The sequence below is a fragment of the Zootoca vivipara genome, chromosome 8 (genome assembly GCF_963506605.1).
Source record: "Zootoca vivipara chromosome 8, rZooViv1.1, whole genome shotgun sequence".
Classification (NCBI taxonomy): domain Eukaryota; kingdom Metazoa; phylum Chordata; class Lepidosauria; order Squamata; family Lacertidae; genus Zootoca; species Zootoca vivipara.
Genome location: NC_083283.1, coordinates 4,692,219 through 4,717,942, shown reverse-complemented (window position 1 = coordinate 4,717,942; position 25,724 = coordinate 4,692,219). Strand labels below are relative to the sequence as shown.

The window sequence follows — 25,724 nt, the reverse complement described above, 5'->3', positions numbered from 1 at the left end:
CCTACCTCAATCTCAGCAAATAGAAACCAAGATGTCAAACATCTGAAGCTTTCTACACCTTTAAAGAGTAAAATCTTGCAGGTGTGTTTGAGATTTGGGGTTTTTTAAAGATCAACGCGGACCTTTTCACTGCTGCTGTGAATATATTGATATTATCCTCAGCTGTTGGTTTTATTCTGTTCTAGACTCCATATTTGCTTTTGCATTTATGCTTCTTTTGATCTTTTATTGAATGCTGTCCATATAATATTTGCAACTGTACAACTTATAAACACTGTGGGGCAACAAATCAGCTCTGTCAGAACCATCAATAGAAATAAAGGAGGAGGATTTGAAACCAGCCCTGTGCACTACATTTTGCCAAATCTCAAACTGAATTGGGTTGCTCTGGGCTGATTCCGATCACGTTGAAGCAGATACAAATCCTTACCAAGTAGTTTGGCTTGTCCTGATTCAATCTGTATGAATTTATGCAGATCTGTAGCTCAATCAGTCTCTCAGAAAGCCAGAAACGGTGTCTCAGAAATGTTGCAATTATTAGTTACTGCACCATATAAGGAGAATGCCAGGCTGTGGAGAGGGAGAGGGGATCTGGAGGAAGGCTAGAATATTCACAGCCTATCGGAAGGCTTAATGGTGGTTAAGTCTTACAGTGCAGAACTCATCTGCAAGTTCTGCCTCTCAGAAAGCATTTCATGGGGTGGGGGTGGGGGTCATTTGTCCACCTTATGTTTGTTTCCTATCCCTTCCAATCAATCTCATTCTGATTTTTCAAAGAAAATGTTTCATTTCCTCTCTCCTCTCATTGCTTAAAAAAAAAAAAATGTTGCTGTTCTTATTATCACTTAAAATTGCTAACCACAAACAATAAAGACTCTGCTTGTGCTTTGTGACCTAGTGGGGTTATGCAATTTTATTTTTATTTTTATTAGCCTGACATACAGTCGTACTTTGGCATAGCCTTCTGAAAATAATCCTAAAACTAATACTAATAGTTTCCAATTGCAAACCATGGTGTGTATTATTAATAGTAAATAATATTCTACTCCCCTCTCTGCTGCTGCTGACAGGTACCTGGGTACATATTATCTTCATTTTCTTGCCTGCCAGTGTCTGTCTAATGCTGCCTGTCTGTGTCTAGTATCTAAGACCTGATTTAAAATAAAACAAACCCTCAAACGTTTTCAAAATCTTGATGAAAGGAACAAGACAAACACAAAGACACAAGAACTGGCATGACTTAGCACTCAAAGTCTTCAAAAAAAAAACAACAATAAAAAAACAAAACCCTTCTCTCCCCCCCCCCCCTTTTGGTAGAAATCCAAACTTTAAAGGTGGCTAGCATGAAACCCTTGGAACTAGTCTTCTGAATTCAGGTGGGGATAATCCCCTCTATAAGGGCTACCATGTCATCCCCCTATTCAGTGATGCCCAAACTTGGCCCTCCAACTGTTTTGGGACTACAATTCCCATCATCCATGACCACTGGTCCTGTTAGCTAGGGATGATGGGTGTTGTAGTCCCAAAACAGCTGGAGGACCAAGTTGGACCATCACTGCCCTATGTCAAAACCCAAAAAATTAGGGGCATTTTCATTTTGCAAGCCAAGTCAACTCAATTGCTGGATATTTAACAACAACAACAACAACAACAACAACAACAACAACAACAACAACAATAATTATTTATACCCCACCCTCCCCAGCGAGAGCCGGGCTCAGGGCGTCTGACATCAACAAGATCACAACAAAGCGTAAAAGAAAGAAAAAACAATCTATTAAAATGCGGATTAAAATACAATCCAGATTAAAAAATTTTTTTAAATGCAGCCCCAATTTGCAAAATTGGGGTTCAGATTGGTTCAGACAAGTTCAAGATCACTCTGGCCTGGATCTCGTGTGATCCAGATTTACAAAGTAGACGCACAAATCAGTTCAGGGAGCTGGTGTGTGTTTGTCCATCCATTCTGATCTCTGTTTTAGCTTGTGATAACAAACTTTTTTACCATGCAAGGTACCCACCCTTAATAAAAAGATATGGAAGAACCAGACACAACTACAGGGGGACAAAGGACAGGGGAGGGAACGTGATCCCTGGCATTAGGAAGGATCTAGCATGGAGACGGGTAACATTTATGAGAAGTTATGAGCTTCCTCTGTGAGCCAAATATTGTCAAAAGGCAAACGCGGGGGGAGTCTAAGAGAGGAGCCATCTTTTAGGTTCTTTATAGGCAGGTTATAAACCCAGCTGCCATTTGGGAAGCATATGAATTTAATATCAAAGACTGTGTACTTAAAAGACAGAGACCTCTTCAACCTCCACGAGGGTGAAAGATGATCAGCTGAGTCAAGTGGGGCTTCTTCCCTCCCGCCTCCCCTCTCCTGCCATTGGGATTTAAAAGTGCTTTATTCCTGGCTCAGCGGTTTCACGGGCATCTCACCTCTGTCACAGTTTGCTTAAGTATCCGGACTGTGATTTACAATGGCGAGTGCAAAATGCCACCTTTTCAAGTGGGATGGAAAAGAGCTAAGAAGCGGAGACCAATTTCAATCTCTTCCCCCCCCCCTCTCTGCCTGCCTGCCTGCCTGTCTCTCCTTCCACATGGAAAATACATTCTATTTTCCATTCTTTCCCCCCATTTGCTTGGAGTGAACTGTGAGAGGAGGGGTGTGTGCCTTGGGGTGAATTGGGAGGGGAGAGAAAGCAGGGGAGAGGAGTGTAAAAAGGAGGGGGTTCCATCAGGTGTGGTGGAAGGGCAATTGTCAAAGCAGTATGCAGGGCGCTGTGATTCTCTGGCTGTTTGACTTCACCTCTACAGGTGTACTCCATTCTCTCTCAACTGGTGCCAACAACAGCAGCAGGTTTCCATTTGTGAATTGCTACCACCCCCTCGATCATTTGGGTCGACCCTTTCTGAATATTTTTCCAGGGTTCAAAAGGTTGTGGTTTACTGCTATCAAGTCAGGTGTCACCTGTCCTGTATCAGTGCACCTGACATTTCTAACGGCGTTGCAGAATGGTACGTTCATGCCGGCTGGAAATGAATTCCATTGGTAAGCTTTCGCCCCAGATTGTGGACATTCCATTACACCTCTGCAGCGAAGCCGGTGACTCAGAGGGCTAATTTCAATCAGATGAAGCCGTTGCAAAGAACCACAAAGATTTCAATGGCTGCCTTTTCATTTTATCAAGTTTATCTGATTCTGAGGGGTTAATTGGCAAAAGCGCTATTTCCCTGCAAATACCAGAGTCCGGTGATTTAATTTGTCTCTCTGCAGCGGTAGCAAGTGCCCCCAAGGTTACTCAAAGCTGGCTCTGGTTTCACAAACATATAGATAAAACATTCCAGCTAACATGAATTCAGCAACCGGCGCTGATTGCTGAAATCTCCCTTTGGCCAGCTCGCCTTAAAACAGGGGCTTTTAGTTTGTTTGCTGTTTTTAAAGGATTGGGGATAGTAAAGGTCCTGGAGTCTTGTTGTGATTACTGCCACTGGCAATAACCCCAGGCTGTTTCTCTCTCTCTCTCTGAGATGTAAACAACAGTGTCTGCTGCAGGAACCGACAAAGGCGCAGAGACATTTCGGGTATAAAATGACCACGGCTTATTAACCCAGTGGAAGGAGTACAGGAAGCACAGAGTGCCAGAGACTGAAGAAAAAGCCTGGTTAATCCAGCATAAAACAGGACAGGAAGCATGCAGCCCTACCTGGAGAGGCCGGGATTTGAACCTGGGACCTTTTTCATGCAAAGCAGATGCTCTACCTCTAAACTACAACCCCCTTTTTATACCAGCCCAGGCCATTGGTTCATATAGCCACTCGTTGTTGACAATAACTGTCAGCAGCTCAGCAAAGGTTCAGACAGGGGCTGCTTCCAAGTCCTTCCTGGAGATGCTAGTTCTGGGCGCCACAATTTAAGGAGGATATCAACAAGTTGAAAGGTTTGCATAAGAGGGCGACCAAGCCTTATGGAGAATGGTTGAGGCAATTGGACAGGTCTGGTCTGGAGAAGAGAAGACGGAGAGGTGATATAAAAGCTGCTTTCAGCTACCTGAAGGGCTGTCACATGTAAGAGGGAACAAGCTTGTTTTTCGCTACGCCAGAGGGTAGGACCTTAACTAATGGATTCAAACAACATGAAAGGAGATTCAGACTAAATATGAGGAAGAACTTCCTGATGAGAGGAGGAATGACTGCTGGGAAGAGCGCAGAGAGAAGATACAACATGACACACCTGCATTGGCACAAATGAGTGCCTTCATCTGCCCCAGCTGCAACAAGACATGTCTCTCCTGTATCTGTCTCTACAGCCACAACAGGCACTGTAACTGTCTGGCGGTTTGACATCACCCCTGAATGCATGCTCTTCCATTGCCTCCTGAGAGAGACGAATGCCAACCACCTGATGGTAAGACGTATTAACATTGGCATGGACTACCTAGGAAAGTGATGGATTTTCTTCGATTGTTGTTGTTGAGTCATTTAGTCGTGTCCGACTCTTTGTGACCCCATGGAGCAGAGCATGCCAGGCACTCCTGTCTTCCACTGCCTCCTGCAGTTTGGTCAAACTCATGTTCGTAGCTTCGAGAACACTGTCCAACCATCTCGTCCTCTGTCGTTCCCTTCTCCTAGTGCCCTCAATCTTTCCCAACATCAGGGTCTTTTCCAGGGAGTCTTCTCTTCTCATTAGGTGGCCAAAGTACTGGAGCCTCAGCTTCACGATCTGTCCTTCCAGGGAGCACTCAGGGCTGATTTCCTTCAGAATGGATAGGTTTGATCTTCTTGCAGTCCATGAGACTCTCAAGAGTCTTCTCCAGCACCATAATCCAAAAGCATCAATTCTTTGGCAATCAGCCTTCTTTGTGGTCCAGCTCTCACTTCCATACATCACTACTGGCAAAACTATAGCTTTAACTATACGGACCTCTGTTGGCAAGGTGATGTCTCTGCTTTTTAAGATGCTGTCTAGGTTTTTCATCGCTTTTCTCCCAAGAAGCAGGCGTCTTTTAATTTTGTGACTGCTGTCACCATCTGCAGTGATCATGGAGCCCAAGAAAGTAAAATCTCTCACTGTCTCCATTTTTTCCCTTCTATTTGCCAGGAGGTGATGGGACCAGTGACTATGATCTGTGTTTTTTCCATTGTATCTTGTTTTTTTTCCCCATTGGTCTCTTCCATTGGAGGTTTTTAAACAGAGGTTGGATGACCATCTGCCATAGACTATTTCACAGTGATTCCTGCATTGCAGAGAGTTGGGCTATACGAGCCTTAGGCTCTCTTCCAACTCTCCCGTCCTATGCCATTTCTGTTTCACTTTGTATCTGACCAACCCACCACCAACTCATCATACTGAGCCCTCTTCCATTGACTGTCCCTCATGCGATGAAGAACTGAAGCCCAACTGATATCATTGGTAGCTGATGCTGTGAGTAACAACCTGTTCAGACATTCACAGGGCCTTCAATGAACACACGGTGGGGAAAGAGGAGGAATTGTGAAGGCAGATTCCACCACTAACCTACTCGCATTAATCAAATGTCTGAACAGAACCCTGTTTTCCCCTACCCACCCACTGGAATCTTTCCTCAAACCAGTCTTCCCCAGTCTTGGATCTACAGATCTTGCTGGACTATACCTCCTCATCATTCTTGACCATTGAACAATAATATCCAGAGACCTAAGTTTGAGGAAAGTTGCCTTACATGCTGTCCTTACATACGGAGTAGCTGCCAATGAAAAGTCAGCTCTCACACTGTTGAGATTAAGGCTAAGCCTCCCCCTCCTCTCCCAGGCTCCAGAAATAACACCCCCACCCCAACGACAAGAATTGATTTTCTGCCAATTACTTGGAGGTGGAGCATGCGCCTCTGAAATTTTCAGGAGGTCACTGCCCTGCACTTTAAATTCGTAAGTCGAGGCACCACTGTACTTAATCTGAAGCGAACTTTCCCATTGAAAGTAATGGAAAGTGGATTAATCCGTTCCAGACGGGTCCATGGAGTACTCAACCTGAAGCGTGCTTAACCCGAGGTATGAGTGTAATTGGTTCTGGAAGTCCGTACTTAACCAGAAGCGTACTTAACCTGAAGCGAACTTTCCCATTGAAAGTAATGGAAAGTGGATTAATCCGTTCCAGACGAGTTCACAGATTACTTAAACTGAAAGTACTCAAACCAAAGCGTACTTAAACTGAGGTATGACTGTATTATTATTATTATTATTATTATTATTATTATTATTATTATTATTATTATTCCCTTCCCCCCTGACAGGGACTGAAGGTGACTTAAGGATAACATAAAAGGGAAGCAATCATTAAAAACAATTTGATACACCCCACCCCCCGGCCAAGAAAAACAGCACAGTACCAGCCTCCTAATGAAAGCAGTCAGTTGCCCAAAACTTGTTGGAACAAGAAGGTCTTCTTCTGCCAGCAGAAGGACAACAAGGAAGGAGACAGTCCAGCTTTTATAGAGAGGGAGTTCCAAAGTTTGGGAGCAGCCAGCATGAGGACCATTTCCAGTATCACCACTAAGCATGGCTGTGGGGATGGTGGGAGCAGGTGAAGGGCCTCAGCAGGTTTGTGCGGGGGAATACAGTCTTTCAGATAGCTTTCAGGGCTTTATAGGTCATAGACTAATAAAACCATAAAGTTTAAGGCCAACCCTTGCTCTGTTGTGTCCTACCTGCCAGCAAAGCATTCTGGCTGTCATAGCTGGCTGAAAACAGCACCCAGAACATGGTGCAAAGTCCACATGACTCCCAAAACCATTCAAAAACAAAGGCACGACAAAGGAGTGTCCTGCAGCCAATCAGAAGCTGTGGGAAATGTGCCGGACGTTCGGCTTCCAAAAATTGTTTGAAAACCGGAACACTCACTTCCAGGTTTCGATCGTCTGGGAGCCAAGGCGTTCGGGATCCAAGGTATTACTGTACCTACAACATGGTGCAAAGTGACCCCACTTGGAGGTTTATCGCTGTTTCTTTGAAAGCCAACACACCAAATTGCCATTTCAAAGACATGGTGCCCGTGATCCTAAGTTCCTTCCGCGGGTGAGAATTCTTTCCTCCCCTTGATGCTGCAACCCACAATGTCCCTTCACTGAGGCAGCCTGCAATTTAGCCTCCCTCAATAAAGTCATAATATCATTGGTTTGAACTTCCAAGAGCAGTAAGTCTCCACCACAGGGGACACCTGCCTTGGGTCAGAAATGAACATTAAGTGCTCTCTGTTTATAGGGTTCGGAAGAAGCTTGCCGCTCTGGGTTTTGATCTGCAGGGTTTTGCATCTTCCTAGAAATGAAAATAGGGGGATAGAAAATGGGGGCAGGAGGAAATAATGAGGGCCGGGGGAATTCATACCCTTCCGAGGTGCCTGATATCTGAGTCCACCGCAACTGGGCAAATCACGGGTTTGGATTACTTTGTAAGCTATAAAGTTTTCTTAAGTTTCCAGAGAAATGTCAAGGTCAATGAATACACACACACACACAGTTCAATGGATACGAGAACTCTGTAATAAACATATCATCACAAGCTTATGAGACCCTGATTAGCATCTCATTCTTAATTAGCAAGTGAAAACCAAGCGATGCACCTTGCAAATGCCCTCTTTATTAGTGCAAGAAGAACGTGAAAATTTGTGGCTCCATCCACTATCCAGCTTAGGCCATTATGGAGCCTGCAAGGCAGTTTCTTTAATAGTCAGAGTGTGGTTTATTTATAAACATGTTTTCTGCATTATTTATTCAACTGTGCATGGTCAGACGTGCAATAATAACAACAACCTTTTTTTATCACCATCATCAATGGGCAGCGGCAAGAATAAAGAGGGTGAGCAGGATTTGTAACTGGCACCCCGCTTACAGGAGGAATGACTTCAGTACTCGCTTGTGAGACCGACTTACCACCTGGGAAATTAAGGGAAAGGGGACCGGTGGAATTATGCAGACCAAAAGGCCTTCGCTGCATTTAACTGCTGCCACATTATTAGCATTGCTGTTATTGAAGGCCCCCTTCTGCCGGGAGATCTGTTTGTGCATTAAAAGACACTAGAGAGTATCTGCCAATCTGGGGAGAAGTGGTGGCAGGTCTCAAGAGAGAATTGTGTACTGTAGAGCAGCACTCACAGGCCTAAGAACAACTGCCCTGGCTCTCGCCCAAAACCAGAGAGCAGAGGCTTTTACTTGCAAGGAAAGAAGTAAAATTTTATTACAGCAGTCCAGCAAACTCAGTGACTAGGAAAGAGCAGGATCTAGCCCAGGCGCTCTTCCAAGGAAAATGGGTTTGTACAATAAATCTGTTCTAAGAGCAAAAGTTCAAGCATCCAAGATTAGTTAAAAAAGAGTTCCAAAACTGCCATGGAGATGTGATGTCGTTTCAAAGAGTTTCGCTGCCAAGCTTTGAAGCAGAGGTGGGAGATGTTTTGCTGTATAGTCTTCTGAGTCCTCATCCACACTGTCTCCCGTAACGCTAGAACTCGTGGGCACCCAATGAAGCTGAATGTTGGAAGATTTAAGGCAGATAAAAGAACGTAGCACACAGTTAAACTATGGAACTCACTGCCACAGGAGGCAGGGATGGCCTCCAAGTTGGATTGTTTCAAAAGAGGATTGGACAAATTCAAGGAGGAGAGGGCTACTGGTGGCTACTAGCCATAAGGGCTAAGCTCTGTCTCCACAGTTGGAGCAGCAGTGCTTTTGAATACCAGTCGCAGGAAACCACAGGAGGGGAGAGGGCTCTTGTGCTCAGGTCCTGCTTGCTGGTTTCCCATTGAGGCATCTGGTGGGCCACTGTGAAAAAAAGGATGCTGAACTAGGTAAGCCATTGACCTGATCCAGCAGTCACTTATTATCGTAGAATCATAGAATTGTTGGAATGGACCCTAACGATCATCTAGTTCAGGGTTTCCCAAACTTGGGTCTCCAGCTGTTTCTGGACTACAAGTCCCATCATCCCGAGCAAGCAAGACCAGTGGGTCTGGGAGGATGGGAATTGTAGTCCAAAAACAGACCCAAGATTGGGAAACCCTGACCTAGTTCAACTCACTGCCATGCAGGAATATGCAGCTGTCTCATACAGGGATCGAACCTGCAACCTTGGCATCATCAGTACCACGCTCAACAGGATGGGGAAAGGGCAGAACAAGGTGGTGGAGGCAAGCTCAGGGGAGCTCTGGGTTGGTGAAATTGGCCCTGGAGATGCCCTGGCCTCTTTCCCACCACTTTGCTTTGTCCAATCCTCATTCTGCTGAGTTAAGAAGGGGGCAAATGTCCTTACTCCAGTTCTGAAGGGGTATAAATGTCCCCTCTCCGCTATAACCTTGACTCTGCTGAACCTTGCAGAAGCGTGCTAAATTCAAGGACCTGCTTAAGCCAATCCTTATTCATGAAAACACTTAAGCAAGCATTCAAGAGCTTTGCTGAACCAGAACAGAGGTTGCCAGCTCAGATGCGCAGCCCATATTAATGGGGGGAGAAAAGCCCTTCTCCTTGACTTCCAAACGGGGTTTAGATTAGATCATACAAATCCAATTTTACAGATCTCGGGGGAAGGTGGCTGTTATATCGGGCGGTTATTAGAAACCAGTCAAAATGACCTCAAATAGATTTCCCTGCACAATCATGTCACAGTTTGGTCTTAAACTTCTCGCTTGCTCCGTGCCAGATGTTGTTCATATGGAAACTCCAACCACAACTGTTTATTATTCCAAGAAAGAATATATATTTGTGTGCGATAGGGGAGCAGAAGGAATCATTTCTCCTCCCCCCCCCCTACATGATTTCTTTCTCTCTTTTTCCCTCACCGCCCCTCGTCTCCTGCCCTCCATTTGCAAAGTTCCATTATTCCACCTCAAAGTCTCTAATGCTCTGAAGAAATGGGACAATTCTTTGTTGTGCTACATTAAAGGGGAAATATATATACTAGGGCAAAGGGAAAAAAGTTTTCAGAGTTTCTCTTTCTGCAGCACTTTAACCGGACCACTCACCCTTCACCGCAGGCCGTTGGGAGATGAGAAACTCACCCTCGGTTCAAGCACACTGCATTTCACAGTTCAGAGGCACTAAGGCTAAGCTGGTCAGAAAGGATGTGAAAACTGCTGGACCAACAACCAAAAATGATATATTTATAGGGAACAAGAAATTAATGGAATTCTGAGACACTCCACCACTCTGTTTTGTTTATCTTAAGATCTTTAAGTACTTTTACCGTATATTTTGTAACACTTTTTTTATCTTAGAATATGTAGCTGAGGATCAAATTATTCTTTTTATTCTTTCTTTGTAAATTCTGAAAAAATGTAATAAAGTTTTTGTTTCAATAATAAAAAAGAAGCTCATATAAACTGGAAACCCAGATGAGAGGGCTAATGGAATGGGACACAATAAGCAAGGCCTTGGCTAATTAAATGCAATAGTGGGTAGGGACTCTCAGCGCTGCAACATTTTGTTGCAGGGATCCTGGGATGATGTGAGTTGTAGTCCAAAATCATCTGGTGGGCCTACCTCTACTCTACCTCTTTTCTCTGTTGGCAGTATAATTTTGTTGTTGTTGTTGTTTAGTCATTTAGTCGTGTCCGACTCTTTGTGACCCCATGGACCATAGCACGCCAGGCACTCCTGTCTTGCACTGCCTCCCGCAGTTTGGTCAAACTCATGTTCGTAGCTTCGAGAACACTGTCCAACCATCTCATCCTCTGTCGTCCCCTTCTCCTAGTGCCCTCAATCTTTCCCAACATTAGGGTCTTTTCCAAGGATTCTTCTCTTCTCATGAGGTGGCCAAAGTATTGGAGCCTCAGCCTCACGATCTGTCCTTCCAGTGAGCACTCAGGGCTGATTTCCTTAAGAATGGATAGGTTTGATATACTTGCAGTCCATGGGACTCTCAAGAGTCTCCTCCAGCACCATAATTCAAAAGCATCAATTCTTCGGCGATCCCTTCATGGATCAATGCCTTGTCGTGGCGAAGGGGCTTGAAAAACTCAGAGAAGCTATGAGCTATGCCATGCAGGGCCACCCAAGATGGACAGGTCATAGTGGAGAGTTTTGACTAAACGTGATCCACCTGGAGAAGGAACTGGCAAGCCACTCCAGTATCCCTGCCAATAAAACTCCATGGAGTATAATTTTATCATCTATATAATCCTTTGTCTTCTGTCCTTTTCTTTATAGCATCTCCTCTCCTTTGAGTATCTCCTCTTCGCTCTCTCCTTTTTTGTCTTTTCCCTCCTCTTCTTCTCCTTCTTCCACAAGGCAGTCGATGCATAAATTGCAGGAGGGACTCCACTGTTTTACAGTGTTTGGATTCAGGGGCATAAACATTTAGACAACACATATTTTATGGGGCTGCAATAGCACAGCGTGTCTGGCTCTGATTGTCTGTCAGCCAATTGTGACATAACATTAGCCATGTGTTGATGCTATTTCACCCCCTCTGCTCCTAACGGTAATTGCCTCGAAGCGCATCAGCATATCTACAGCATGGTGGGAGAAGCCTTGCTAAAGCTGACAGTCATTTGAAAACGTGTGTGTGCGCTAAGTAGATGAATTATTTGCCTCCTCAGCAAATACTCAACTAAATTCAGGTGAGGTTTTCTCGCCCATGCAGATCATCAAAATCTCTATAAATATTTTTCTTCCCTTTGAGATATTGAAAGATATGTGCTGATAAGTGTTCTGATCGAGCAAAGCAATGGTACTTGCCTTGATCAGACCACACCTATGGGCACCACGGTCTAAGAAAGATGTTGAAAAGCTGGAAGGTGTGCAGAGAAGAATAGGCAAGATGATCAGGGGTATTGAAACCAAGCCTTATGAGGAACGGTTGAAGGAACTGGGTATGTTTAGCCTGGGAAAGAGGAGACTGAGAGGATATATGATAAAGGTAAAGGTAAAGGGACCCCTGACCATTAGGTCCAGTCGTGACCGACTCTGGGGTTGCACGCTCATCTCACATTATTGGCCGAGGGAGCCGGCGTTTAGCTTCCAGGTCATGTGGCTAGCATGGCAAAGCCGCTTCTGGCAAACCAGAGCAGCACATGGAAACACCGTTTACCTTCCTGCTGTAGCGGTTCCTATTTATCTACTTGCATTTTGACGTGCTTTCGAACTGCTAGGTTGGCAGGAGCTGGGACCAAGCAACGGGAGCTCACCCCGTCACAGGGATTCGAACCACCGACCTTCTGATCAGCAAGCCCTAGGCTCAGTGGTTTAACCCACAGCGCCACCTGGGTCTATGATAGGCATCTTCAAATATCTCAAGGGCTGGCACATAAAAGAGGGAACAAGCTTGTTTTCTCCTGCTCTGGAGGGTCAGACCCAAACCAATGGCTTCAAGTTGCAAGGAGATTCCGACTAAACACCAGGAAAAACTTTCTGACAGTAAGAACTGTTTGACATTGGAACGGTCTCCCTCGGGAGGTTGTGGACTCTCCTTCCTTGGAGGATTTTCAGCAGAGGTTGGATGGCCATCTGCCATGGATGCTTTACTTGAGATTCCTGCAGTGCAGGGGGTTGGACTAGATGACCCTCGAGGGTCCCTTTCAACTCTACATTTCTATGATTCTATGATTTTGCCATTTAATGAGTGGGAGCTGCACTGGTGTTATTCATGGCCAAGGGGGCGGGGATTTCACTGTTACATAATACTCATTGCACAATTGTAAGAAATCAATATTTTAATATGACAGCACCTTTGGAAACGCCTGCCTAGGGACAGTAAAACGATTGGTAAAATACAGTAAAAAGAAAATAAATGGAAAATGATATAACATTGACAAGTTTGGATAAGCTTGCCTAAACAACATAGGTTTTACATAGGTGCTGGAGAGAACACCTTCTTTTACTGAATATTTTAATGTGTTTCTATAGGCCAACCTGTTTACCACCTCTGATTTTATAGGTATCCTTCTACTTACGTATTTATTTATTTATTTGATTTATGTCTCATTTTGCTTCCAGGGAGCTGAAGACGGCACACATGTTTTCTCCCCTCCCCAGATGGGTGGGGTATAAATAAATAAATAATAATTTCATCTGCACAACAACCTTGTGAGGTGGGCTAAGAGGCAGTGCCAGGTCTCCCAGGGAGATTCATGAGTTAAAATGGGATGGTGATACTTTAAATCGGGGTACCCAAACTTTTCATGATTTAAAATGGGATGGCGATACTTTAAATCGGGGTACCCAAACTTTTCTCAAAGAGGGCCAGATTTGATGAAGTGAACATGCGTGTCGGCCGACCAAAGTTGTTGAGCTTTGTAAAGGATTTTTACCCTAGGACATATACTGCAACAGGGGCCGGATTAAATTGACCAACGGGCCGGATTGGGCCCCCGAAACAGACATTGGACATGCCTGCTTTAAATGCATAGTGCAGATGGGCCAGAATCACCCATCCACCAACATTTCTCTAATGAAAATAGGGACATCATCATTATTATTATTACCGGTATTATTATTATTATTATTTTATTATTGCCCTTCCCATCTGGCTGGGTTGTGAAAAACATAACAAAGCATTAAACATTAAATAACTTCCCTATGGAGGGCTGCCTTCAGATGTCTTCTAAAAGTTATATAGTTACTTCTCTCCTTGATTCAAGGGTTGCATAACTCCATACCCTCCAACATTTCTCCGATGAAAGTGGGGACGTCCTAAGGAAAAGCAGGATATTCCAGGATCAAATCAGAAACTGGGACAGCTTCTGTAAATCTGGGAACTGTCCCTGGAAATTAGGGACACTTGGAGGGTCTGTAATCATCTTAGGTAAATTTATGTATGCTTATTTGGGCTCAAATCCTATTGAACTCGGTGGGATGTCCACGCGGGCAAGGAGTCAACAGCCACCTCCAGGTATGTACCTTTACACTCCATGAAGTTCTAAGCACTGGAGATGAGCACCACCATAAAATTAGCTTCATTAGAGATCCATTGCCCCATATAATTCCCATCAGCTGAATTAAGGCTGCTGTTTACAACATTAAATCATTCCTAGTTCTCATCTCCGCTTCCACCCTGTGTCTCTTCCCTGCTGAAACTGGCTGGCACCAGGCGGCTGGGTTGAACGTTTATGGTCTTCTAACAGTGTTGATAACATCACATTTCTTGCTGCACTAATAATATTCCCAAATCCACCCTGAAACAATTAGCTTAATCCAATTAGAGAGGCGCAAGACTATGTTTCTTAATCCAATCTTGTGATTTATTGTACACTCCTAGCGCAGAGTTCATTTGCAGTTTAAGCCCTGCATGGAAAGGGAGATACACACACAAACATCTTATTTTTCCTGAGTTGCTTGCATTCAACACCGAGGTTAAAGGAAGGAGTAAGGAAAAAGACACAGGGTGCACTTCAGAAGAAGAGGCAGAAAGCCTCTCAACGTTCGTGTTTTGGAAATCCTGTTTTGGAAATAGGATGTTTATTGTTCATATTATTATTTTAATAATAATAATAATAATAATAATAATAATAATAATAATAATAATAAGGGGAGAAATCATCTCAAGGCCATAGATGTTTCTCAGCTCCTGTTTTGGAAATATGATGTTTGTTCAGAAGAAGAAGAAGAAGAAGAAGAAGAAGAAGAAGAAGAAGAAGAAGAAGAAGAAGAAGAAGAAGAAGAAGAAGAAGAAGAAGGAGAAGGAGAAGGAGAAGAAGAAGAAACACTATTGGGGGTGGAATTCTTTCAAGGCCATTAATTGTTAAGAAAACATGGGAAGGAGGACAGCAGAAATGAGTGTGCTGCTTAAAGTCTCATTGGAAGGCTTCTCTTATAGAACACTGGAAATATCAGGGTTCCAACACTTAATGCTAAGACCAGAAGATGGCTTGGTGTGACTCTAGAAGAGGGTTAAATTTTGAGCAGACTTTCCTGCCTATCTTCTTATTGGTTAGCTGGAGGTGTGGGCAGTGGCTGTAGCTCAGTGCATGCTGCCAACAGACAACATCTAAGGAACCACTGAATCATACGATTGCAGAGTTGGAAGGGACCCCAAGGGTCATCTAGTCCTGCAATGCAGGAATCTCAACGAAAGCTTCCAAGACAGATGAGCATCCAACCTCTGCTTAAAAGCCTCCAATGAAGAAGAGAGCACAACCTTTCAAACAGCTGTTACAGTCAGAAAGGCCTTCCTGATGTTTAGTCAGAATCTCCTTTCTTATAACTTGAAGCCATTGCTTCGAGTCCTACCCAGGAGAAAACAAGCTTTCTCCATCTTCCATGTGACAGCCCTTGAGATAGTTGGAGATGGCTATCATATCTCCACTCAGTCTCCTCTAGTCCAGCCCCCTGCAATGCAGGAATCTCAACTAAAGCATCCATGACAGGTGGTCAACCAACTGCTGCTTAAAAACCTCCAAGGAAGGAGAGGCCACCACTTCCTGCATTGCAGGATTATCCAGTAAAAATAATAATAACAGGGGTGTGGAAGACATACAGAGCTGCCTCTTGCTAAGTCTCACCATTTGTTGATTGAGCCCAGCATTAAGAACATCAATAGAGCCTTGTTGGATCAAGTGAAAAGGGGAAACATCTAGACCAGAATCCTGTTCTCACAGTGGCCAACTGGGGGAACGTAGAAAGAAGAAGGACCTGAACACAACAGCGCTATCACCACTACTCAAAGCAACAACTCTCCAACCTAGCAGGCAGAGAAGTCTTTTCCAGGTGATTCTACCTGAGATACCTGTCACTGAAGGTGTCAAGGGCTGAAAGAGAGGAGACAGTGAGCACAAAACAAATGATCTGCCCCCGAACTGTGGGCAACCTTTCTGAAACATCTCCCTCCTGGGGAAGTGGCACCATTCCAAATACTGGCAACACTGACCAAGATGGCGTGAGAGTACAAGGAAACTCCTGGTTATTTATGTTTGTATGTGGGCGTTGGCTTCACATTTGAGCTGCGGGTGCCAGCGGGGATTTCAAGGAAAGTCAGAAGCATGTTGAGAAGATAATAGTGATGTATGTACAATTCTATACAGCAGAGCTCATAAGAAGGTAAGAAGTAGCCTGCTAGATTGTGCCAAATGGTCCATCTGGCCCAGCAGCATCCTGTTCTCACAGTGGCTAACCAAGATGCCTGTGGGAAGCCTGCAAGCAGAACCTCAGAAGAAGATCCCACTCCTCTCCTGCGGTTTCCAGCAACTGGTCTTCAGGACTCCAACTGTAGAGGCAGAACTTAGTCGTCCCGGCTAGTAGCCATAGATAGTTCTCTCCCAAGTTGGTGGCCATCTTTGCCACCCCTGGGAACGAGTTCCATTGTTCAACTAGGGCCTTAATAAGAATAACTTTCCTTTCTCTGTCCTAAATCTCCCCACATCCAGCTGTATTGGGTGGCCATGAGTTCTAGTGTTACAAGGGAGCTTTATACATTTCTGAATTGCCACCTCTCGCTCACCTTTCCTCTAAACTAAAAAGTCCAAAATGTCCCCAAAGCTCAAGGCAGTTAACAAAGCAAAGGCAGCTAGGCAACATTTTTTTAATGCATATATAAAAGCTGAGAGTAAAAAGAGTACTAAAACCACTTACATCAAAACAGCTTCCAGTCAGTTAAAGAAAATATATTTTTTTATAAAAATCCAGCATGCTTACAGCTAAAGAATCCCTGGTTTTGTGGGGGTTGGGGTTGTGATTTTTAGTACAAAAGTGCCATTTTTGGGAACAGGCTCCAATAATCTGAAATTTCATAAAACACAACACAACAACAACACCAGCAAGACCAGTGTCTGGCTGGCTGGCTGGCTCTGTGTTACAGATTCCTGTTTAAATCAAAATCACTGTGCAGTCCAAACTCATAATCTTTATGCCTAATGGCTGCCGATTAAGCACTAACATTTTTTTTAAAAAAATGGCATTGCTTTTCTGTTGGCAAGATCACTGAGCTGAATTTTCACCACACCACACAATGGGCACTTTCACTGTCCAAATTAGCTTCCAAGCAGAACTGTATCGGACTATTTCTCAGCCAAGTGTATTTCCCAAACCCCTAATGGTTGAGGATTCCTCAGTGTAGCAGGATTCCCACAAAGGACTGAACACACACACTCAATATTCCTCTGCATTTCCAAAAATACCATCAGGGCTGGAGCACTGAACTCTTGGAGGCTTCCAGTTTCCCCGCAATGACAGTGACTGACCTCAATCTGCTGGATGGCTTCTTCTCGCTGGCGGATGACCTCCAGGTCCTCCTCTGTGATTTCGGAGAGCAGGGCATGCTCCTGGTTCTGTTCCATCCACACACTGTCTCCGCCGCTGAAGATCTTTTCATCATCCGCCAGGTTAGAGAAAGGGGTCCTGGGACTTTGCTGAAGGGGAGAAAACATAGCAGACTTTAGAACCAGAGGACTGATATTCCGGCATTGCAGTGGGTTGGGTTCGATGGCCCTTGGGGTCCCTTCCAACTCTGCAATTCTATGATTCAATGACTCCCAAAGGAGGATCATGTCAGAGAAAAAATGTTACTCCACAAAAAGAGGGTTGGCACAGCTGTAGCAAAACTATTACTATTACTACTACTACTACTACTACTACAACCAGTTGGACATAGGCAGTTGCCTTATACTGAGTCTCCATACTGCTCAATATTGTCTACACTGACTGGCAGCCCCTATATTCTCACAGCACCTTCAAGCCCCTCATACCCTCTCTGTTCCTCTGTGTCCCTCTGCCCTGATTTACTCAAACCACTGCTGTTTAAAAGTTGCCTTCTCTGTTGTTCCCTTCCCCTGCTCTGACCAGGACTGCAAATCCAGGACTGAGATTAGGCACTACAAATCCTCCAATAGAGGCCGCATGGTGACAGCATTCCGTTTTTATTTATATAGGAAGATCTATCTAGCTATGTAGGGACCCAGGTGGCGCTGTGGGTTAAACCACAGAGTCTAGGGCTTGCTGATCAGAAGGTCGGCGGTTCAAATCCCTGCAACGGGTTGAGCTCCCGTTGCTCGGTCCCAGCTCCTGCCCACCTAGCAGTTTGAAAGCACATCAAAGTACAAGTAGATAAATAGGTACCACTCCAGCGGGAAGGTAAACAGTGTTTCCGTGCGCTGCTCTGGTTCGCCAGAAGCAGCTTTGCCATGCTGGCCACATGACCCGGAAGCTGTCTGCAGACAAACGCCGGCTCCCTCGGCCTATAGAGTGAGATGAGCGCCGCAACCCCAGAGTCGGACATGACTGGACCTGATGGTCAGGGGCCCCTTTACCTTTACCTATCTAGCTATGGGCTATATCCAATGGTGGCCATTACTGCCTCCTGTGAGAGCGAGTTCCATATTTGAACTAGGCATTTCATGAAAAAGTACTTTCCACCACTTTTCTTACACTATCTCATCCTTACTAGAGATGCCAAAGTTGTTCCCCAGATTCAGGCATTGCTATGAGCTTGTGCGGGACCGGGGTAGCAAAAGCCATCCTCTCGAAGGAGGAGAAAGATTTAAGAACCCCCAAATCCTTCTCTGTTCTGGAATAAAATCCTGACAAACTCCCCCATACTCATCCATTTGGGAGGTGGCTGTGGAGAGGCAGAATTTTGTCCCCATCATTCTCTCCCCCCCTCCCAAGATATCACAGAAATACAATTTATTTTCTGTAAGGAAATGGGATCTCTGTGATTCAAACGGATGTTGGCGATTAGAGAACAGTGACTTGCTGCTTAAGACATTTTAATAAGTCCATGCTTTAGGCAAGATTTGAACTAGGGATTTCATAACTAGCTCACAACCACTGCATCAGTAACTACAGCAGATCCTCGGTTATTAAATATGTAACGTATGGCGATCTATACATTTTTTTGGGGGGGATATATCGAAGCATTAGTAGAAAATGAACCTCATCGGTACTTGGAAGAGAACCAACAAATTAACAGTTTACAAATCCAAATGCTGGAAAATTGAATCACTCCTTAAAGGGGCAGACTGTGTAATTAAAATGCGGCAATTTGATACATTTCTGCCCTTCAACATATATTAGCTCAAAGCACTGAGATACGTATGTGTAGCTATGCATTTATAAACTTTTGGTTCCGCTGATATTGTAAACATTCATTATATATGTACTAATAATTATGTAGGTTTCAATACTGATATTTCCCGCAGCATAATAGTAATCCGGGTGCCACAGTTCACAGGGGATCAGATTTTCTATTAATGGAGCCAATGCATATTTAAAATTAGTTATTACATTAGCAGGCTATTGCTCCTCTACTCCGTATGAGGTTTAAATTAACAAAACACCCACCCACAAGCTTGATTCCCAAGGAAAGCAGGGGTTGCGGGGGGAGAACGAACACAGAAAAGGAGAAAACATATTCAAGATGGATATATTTTAAAATGGGATTTAGTTGCTATTTGAAGGGCATAAATACATGAGCAGAGCCTCCTGCAGAAGGCCTATGGCTCATCGTGTCCTGCATTCCATCCTCACAGGACTAACCAGATACCTAATGAGGAACCTGCAAGAAGGACCATAGGAGAACCCTCCCCTCTTGAGATAGCCAGCAACTGGTACCCAGAAGCATCATTGTCGTAAGAACCTAAAAAGAGCCTGCTGGATCGAGCCAAGATCTAATCTCCTGCAGCATCTCATTCTTACAATGGCCAACCAGGTGTTTATTCTGGGAAATCTGCAAGTGGGACCTGAGCACAAGAGCCCTCTCCCCCCCCTGTAGTTTCCAGCAAACTGGTATTCAGAATCATTTCTGCTTGGGTCCATGCCTGACCTCCAACATTCTTCAGACAAAAATAGGGACATTTCTCACTCCCCACGATGGACCCTCAAGACCCCATTTTTGGTCCCACAAGAGTCCTCCTCTCCCTTCGGTAACTTCACAGATAAGAATTAATGAGCAGGTCATAGATTTTTATAAAATAAAAAAAAATTCCTTCAGTAGCACCTTAAAGACCAACTAAGTTTTTATTTTGGTATGAGCTTTCATGTGCATGCACACTTCTGTGCATGGTATCTGAAGAAGTGTGCATGCACACGAAAGCTCATACCAAAATAAAAAACTTAGTTGGTCTTTAAGGTGCTACTGAAGGAATTTTTTTTATTTTACTTCGATCCAGACCAACACGGCTACCTACCTGTAACCATAGATTTTTATGACAGCGTCATGTTGTAAGCCCATATACACAGCTCTCCTCAAGGAGGGCAGTTGCCTAGTCTAATCATCCTTCTAGCTTTTGCAGCATTTTGGGCGCCAATGGGAAGTTCCTCCCTCCCTCTGACTCCTTTGCTCTCTGATACATTCGGACCTCGGAGTCAGAAGGGAGCGGGGTCCTCCATGCTTTCAAGAGACGTCTCAGCTTGCTGGCCCTCCCTTCTGGTCCTGTTGTCATTATCTTGTAACTGGGCAACTCCCCCCCCCCCAAGCTGTCCAGCTTCTGCCTCTCTCTATGCTTCTGAACACACTGTGGACAAGGGGGGGCGCTTCTTCCTCCTCCAGCTCTCCATCAGAGAGAAGCTGGTCTGCCATAGAATGTATTCCCCAGTCCTTGTCTTCAGAGCATTCCATGACACCCACCCCACAGAGCATTTCCACCAACAGGACACAACAGACAAGCCCTCCACCGTCCTCTGAAAACTCCTTTATAACAACATTATAAAATGTTGGCAGCTTCCAACAGAATATTAAAATACAATAGTCCGTCAAACATTAAAAGCTTCCCTAAACAGGGCTGCCTTCAGATGTCTTCTAAAAGTCTGGTACTTGTTTTCCTCTTTGACATCTGGTGGGAGGGCGTTCCACAGGGCGGGTGCCACTACTGAGAAGGCCGTCTGCCTGGTTCCCTGTAACTTAACTTCTTGCAGCAAGGGAACCGCCAGAAGACCCTCGGAGCTGTATCTCAGTGTCCGGGCAGAACGATGGAGGTGGAGACACTCCTTCAGGTCTACTGGGCCAAGGCCATTTAGGACTTTAAAGGTTGCCACCAACCCTTTGAATTGTGCTTGGAAACATACTGGGAGCCAATGTAGGTTCATTAAATAAATACATTTTAGAAAGGGGCAAGATCACAAAGCATTATTTATTTATTTATTTATTAAATAAATTTTATTAATTTTCCAATAACAGCCAATTAACATATAATCATAATCCAATTAAAAACAATAAACAACAACAAAAAAAAAACAACCCACCAAATTGTATTCCAAATTATTGATTCCCCCCCCCCCCAAAAAAAAGTCTGGACCTCTTGAAGAAGATCTCCCATGTCTCGTTCCTGCCTTCTTCTTGTTGTTCCCCTATTTTCCACATTCCGGTTTTAACACTTTAAAGTTCTCCGTCCCTGGCTATGGGATTCTCAATCATGTCCGAAACCATATATCCTTACATCCATCGAGTACAGCTTTATTTGTAAATACATTTTTTCCAACTGTCTGTTTGCCAGTGCAGCTTTTCCTGACTTCATTCCAATCTTCCGATCCAGGCTGTTTTCAAGGTCTTCATTTAGAGTTTAATGACGCAGCAACTCCCATGTTGTTAAGATGTTAAGTTACTCCCATACAGGCTGTTGTCCAAGTCTCTCATTTGATGTAAGGCGTACTGTTTGCATATTGCAATGTGAATATACTGTATTCCACAGATATGAATCATTTGACGATCAATAGGCTTTCGGAGACCACACATTCCCCCCCCCCCCGGGCCCTAGGAGGGTGGCTGCTAGACATCCACTTAGCCTTCTCTCTCACACTCAATGAATAAATTCTGTTTCTTATTGTTTTAAATCAAGACTCCTTGTGCACCGCTTCTCCTTTCTTCCCACCCAAGGTGACCCTGCCCTCTGCCTGCGCCTCAGAGGGCTGGACCTCAGCAGTGGTAGCCTTTCCTCCTCCTAAGCTGCTCTCCACAGGAGAAGGCCTGTGGTGACAGCCATGGGGAGGAAACGCGATGCCCCTTTGCTGCCAACACAGTTGCTCAGGGCAAGTGCCGGCAAATCCTCCTCCCCAAGCTCGCTGGCAGCAGCACTGGGAGGGGAAATAGGGATGTTTTGGGATCAAATCCGGTTGGGATGGCTTTACCCTTCCAGTTGCACCTTAGAAACCAACTAAGTTTGTCATTGGTATGGGCTTTCATGCGCATGCACACTTCTTCGGATATACTGAAAGAAGTGTGCATGCACATGAAAGCTCATACCAATGACAAACTTAGTTGGTCTCTAAGGTGCTACTGGAAGAGATTTTTTTATTTTGTTTTGAGTATGGCGGACCAATGGACTGCAAGAAGATCAAACCTATCCATTCTTAAGGAAATCAGCCCTGTGTGCTCACTGGAAGGACAGATCGTGAAGCTGAGGCTCCAATACTTTGGCCACCTCATGAGAAGAGAAGAATCCTTGGAAAAGACCTTGATGTTGGGAAAGATGGAGGGCACTAGGAGAAGGGGACGACAGAGGACGAGATGGTTGGACAGTGTTCTCGAAGCCACCAACATGAGTTTGACCAAACTGCGGGAGGCAGTGGAAGACAGGAGTGCCTGGCGTGCTATGGTCCATGGGGTCACGAAGAGTCAGACACGACTAAACGACTAAACAACAATGGCGGACCAACACGGCTACTTATCTGTAACTTTCATAACTATGACACTGTCCCTGTAAAATTGAAGCATTGGGGGGGGGGTATGGACCATGGAGACAGAGCATAGCAACCATGGCTTGTAGCCATTGATAGATTTATTGTCTATAATAGTCTCATCCTTTTACCGCTCACAGCCTCTCCTAGACAGTCTTCCCAATCCGCTGTTGACTTCTGGTGAGCCTGAAACTAAGGCAGATAAGCATCTAAACTTCATAGAAGAGCAAATCAAATAGCCACTGCCTATCCTATGCCCGATGAAGGAATGGCAAGGGTTTTCTTAAAACGAAATCAAAACAAAAAGCCCTTGCATTTCGGTATAAAGTGGATTCAGTGGACAAGGTGTGGTCCTTCCTGCCTTATCTTTAGTTTAGGAAGAACTCTGCCGGAATAGCAGCTACATTTTGCTTGCCTAGCCGCGATGCAGCAGAACAATCTTCTTGGTTTCATTAGACTGGGTAATCCCTGTCCAGCTTGCCCTCCTTGAAACCAACACACACTGCTGTCGCCGGGAGAGTCTTCTGCTGCAAGGCACTGAACAGAAGCCCAAAGCAATTACGGGCGAAGAAGGTCCAAGGCAGCAGCAGAACATTTGGTCTGGGACTCTGAACACGTTTCCAGATGAGACCTGGAGTGTGATTACTGTTTTCACATTATCTTTCAGGCAGAAGGGGGGGAGAGGTGATGGGAAGCTTGGGTTCTTGAAATCCAGGAATAACAGCCTGTTACTTCTGACTCCGCCTTTCCATTCCTGGTGTGGCCTATTTGATGGGTTCAGTGAATGTGTCTCATTTCATAGAATGGAAGAATTGTAGAGTTGGAAGGTACCCACGAGGGTCATCTAGTCTAACCCCCTGCAATGCAGGAATCACAACTAAAGAATCCCTGACAGGTGGCCATTCAACCTCTGTTGAAAAAGCTCCAATGAAGTAGAGTCCATCTTCTGCGGCAGTCTGTTCCAGTGTAGAACAGCTCTTACTGTCAGAAAGTTTCGGTCAGAATTTGTAATACAATTGTATATGTTCGTTTCACGAGCATATGCATTTTAATGCACACTTTACTCTTGTAGATGCATTTTTGCACCTGTTACTTGAGCACTGGAGCACAAAACTCAGGGAAGTGCAGGTTTTGGTTTGCGTAGCATTTCAGAAAGTGCAAATTTGACAGGTTATTCTTTAAGTGTGAATGGATTTGGGTTTTTGCCCCATCCCTAGCCCACATGAATAAGGAGTAAGGAGTTTAATATCTGGAAGGGGCTGCCTTCCCTCCCTCTTACACTTGAATAAATTGGTGGGTGAGGGCTGAAGTTGTAGAGAGGGAAAGGATATTGGAGTCAAGGACAGCATTAAGAATACCCTAGTTGTGACCAAACATCTTCCACTATAGCTTAATAAATCAAGTTTCCAGGGATGTCTATCAGGCTGTCTGATGCATTGAGTTTGCGGGAAAGCTGTGGATCAGCAGCCCTTGTGTTCAGATCCTGCTTTCCGGGGTTCCAAAGTCCAGCTGCTGTGAGAACAGGGGGCTGGACTAGATGGGCCATTGGCCTGATCCAGCAGGTGTCTTCTTATGTTCTTATGAATAGTTGGATCCAGGTAACTTGCAGGTGGGCGACCTGTGGCCCTCAGCCCATTTCATGTGGCCCTTGGGCAAATTCTTGTGAATGACAAAGAGGAGGAAGGGGTGGAAGAGACATGGGGTGGGGAGGGAAGAAAGCATGAAGTCAGAAAGCGAGAGAAAGGCGTGGCAGAGAAGAAAGAGCAGAGAAAAGGGGTAAGGGGAGAAAGAAAGAGATAGGGCTGGTGGAGGGGAGGAGGGCAGGAATAAAGGAGAAAGGAAGTGGCCCGTCTCACCTTCGGCTCCAACATCACCTTCCCCAAATGTGTCTCCCTAACAGAATACCTTGAGTGAAAACAACCCTGGACAGATAAGGTTAGACAACTCTGAGATAATTGCTCCTTCTCTCTTCCATAGATCATGGATGGGGGAGCAGAGCTCTTTTTACAAGCACTGGAAGGTTAAGGGGGATAAAGAAGAAAAGCCCTATGGCTATTTATTAGTTTCAGTTTACAGGGCTTGGAGAAAACTGCAGGAAGAACAAAGCATCTCCCCGCGTTCTTAGCGGCCACAGCGAACACCTGCAGATTATCCTGTGAGTTAAACATCTGGCACATGCAGCTTAGAAAAAGTATCCTGGAATTGCAAGGCATGGGGAGAAACAGACACAGAAAACCTTCTTAATTCCTCCAACCAAACTGCCTCCCACCTCTGCTTGTTAGCTCCACCGAGGAGTCCTTGCCTCTACATTTCCATTTGCTTCCTTGCACCATGTCTCTAGTCCCTAGCGTTGACTGCGCTGTGCTCCGAGTCTGCACAAATTCATTAAGCAGCCAGCATTAGAAGTGAAGGAGGAGCAAGCCCTTTGCAGCGGGAGAGATGGGAATGGGGTTCTGAGATCAGAAGGAGTTTCCCCCCTCTCTTTTAATAGCTGCCAGTCTCTCTCTTTTAACAAACACAGGTCAAGCACCCAGGTTAGCAGAAACCCAGAATGAAATGCTCAGGTCTGTCTCACTTCATGCCACGCGGAGCGTAATTCGCCTTAGTTGGGTCTGACTTCACTGCAATGAATGCTGAATACAAATAACATCATGGGGATATGAAATGTGGTGTTAAGGGATAGAATCCTCTAAAACAGGCATCCCCAAACTGCGGCCCTCCAGATGTTTTGGCCTACAACTCCCATGATCCCTAGCTAACAGGACCAGTGGTCAGGGATGATGGGAATTGTAGTCCAAAACATCTGGAGGGCCGAAATTTGGGGATGCCTGTTCTAAAAGCAAGGGGAGCCAATGTGATGCCCTCCAGATTTTGCTGAATGACAGCTCCCATCATTCCTGACCGATCCCATGCTGGTTGATGAGAGCTGCAGTCTAGAAACTCCTGGAGAGCTTCATGTTGGTGGCCCTATGGCAGCACATTCAAACTTTTCATACCAAGTTGGCTGCAAGAGTGCTTTGACGCTGCCTTGTTGCAAGGGTGGGGAGGGAGGCCAAAATCTGATGTCCCAGCCCCAGCCCTCATGCTGCCTTCCCAAAGCCAGCTAAATGAGGCACCAGGCTTTGAGAAGGAGGTGTGATGTTCTGACAGGGACCTAG

General features: G+C 44.9%; 1 protein-coding gene across 5 annotated transcripts in view; it reads right to left on the bottom strand.

Moving 5' to 3' along the window:
* Nucleotides 1-25,724, bottom strand: part of TSNARE1 (t-SNARE domain containing 1) — a 381,230-nt gene that overhangs the window by 147,126 nt on the left and 208,380 nt on the right. For all 5 annotated transcript variants that reach the window (XM_060277563.1, XM_035125893.2, XM_060277562.1 and 2 more), the window contains one exon: nucleotides 17,139-17,306. In XM_060277563.1, the coding sequence (XP_060133546.1) occupies nucleotides 17,139-17,306 (168 nt within the window). The remainder of the gene's footprint in view (nucleotides 1-17,138; nucleotides 17,307-25,724) is intronic.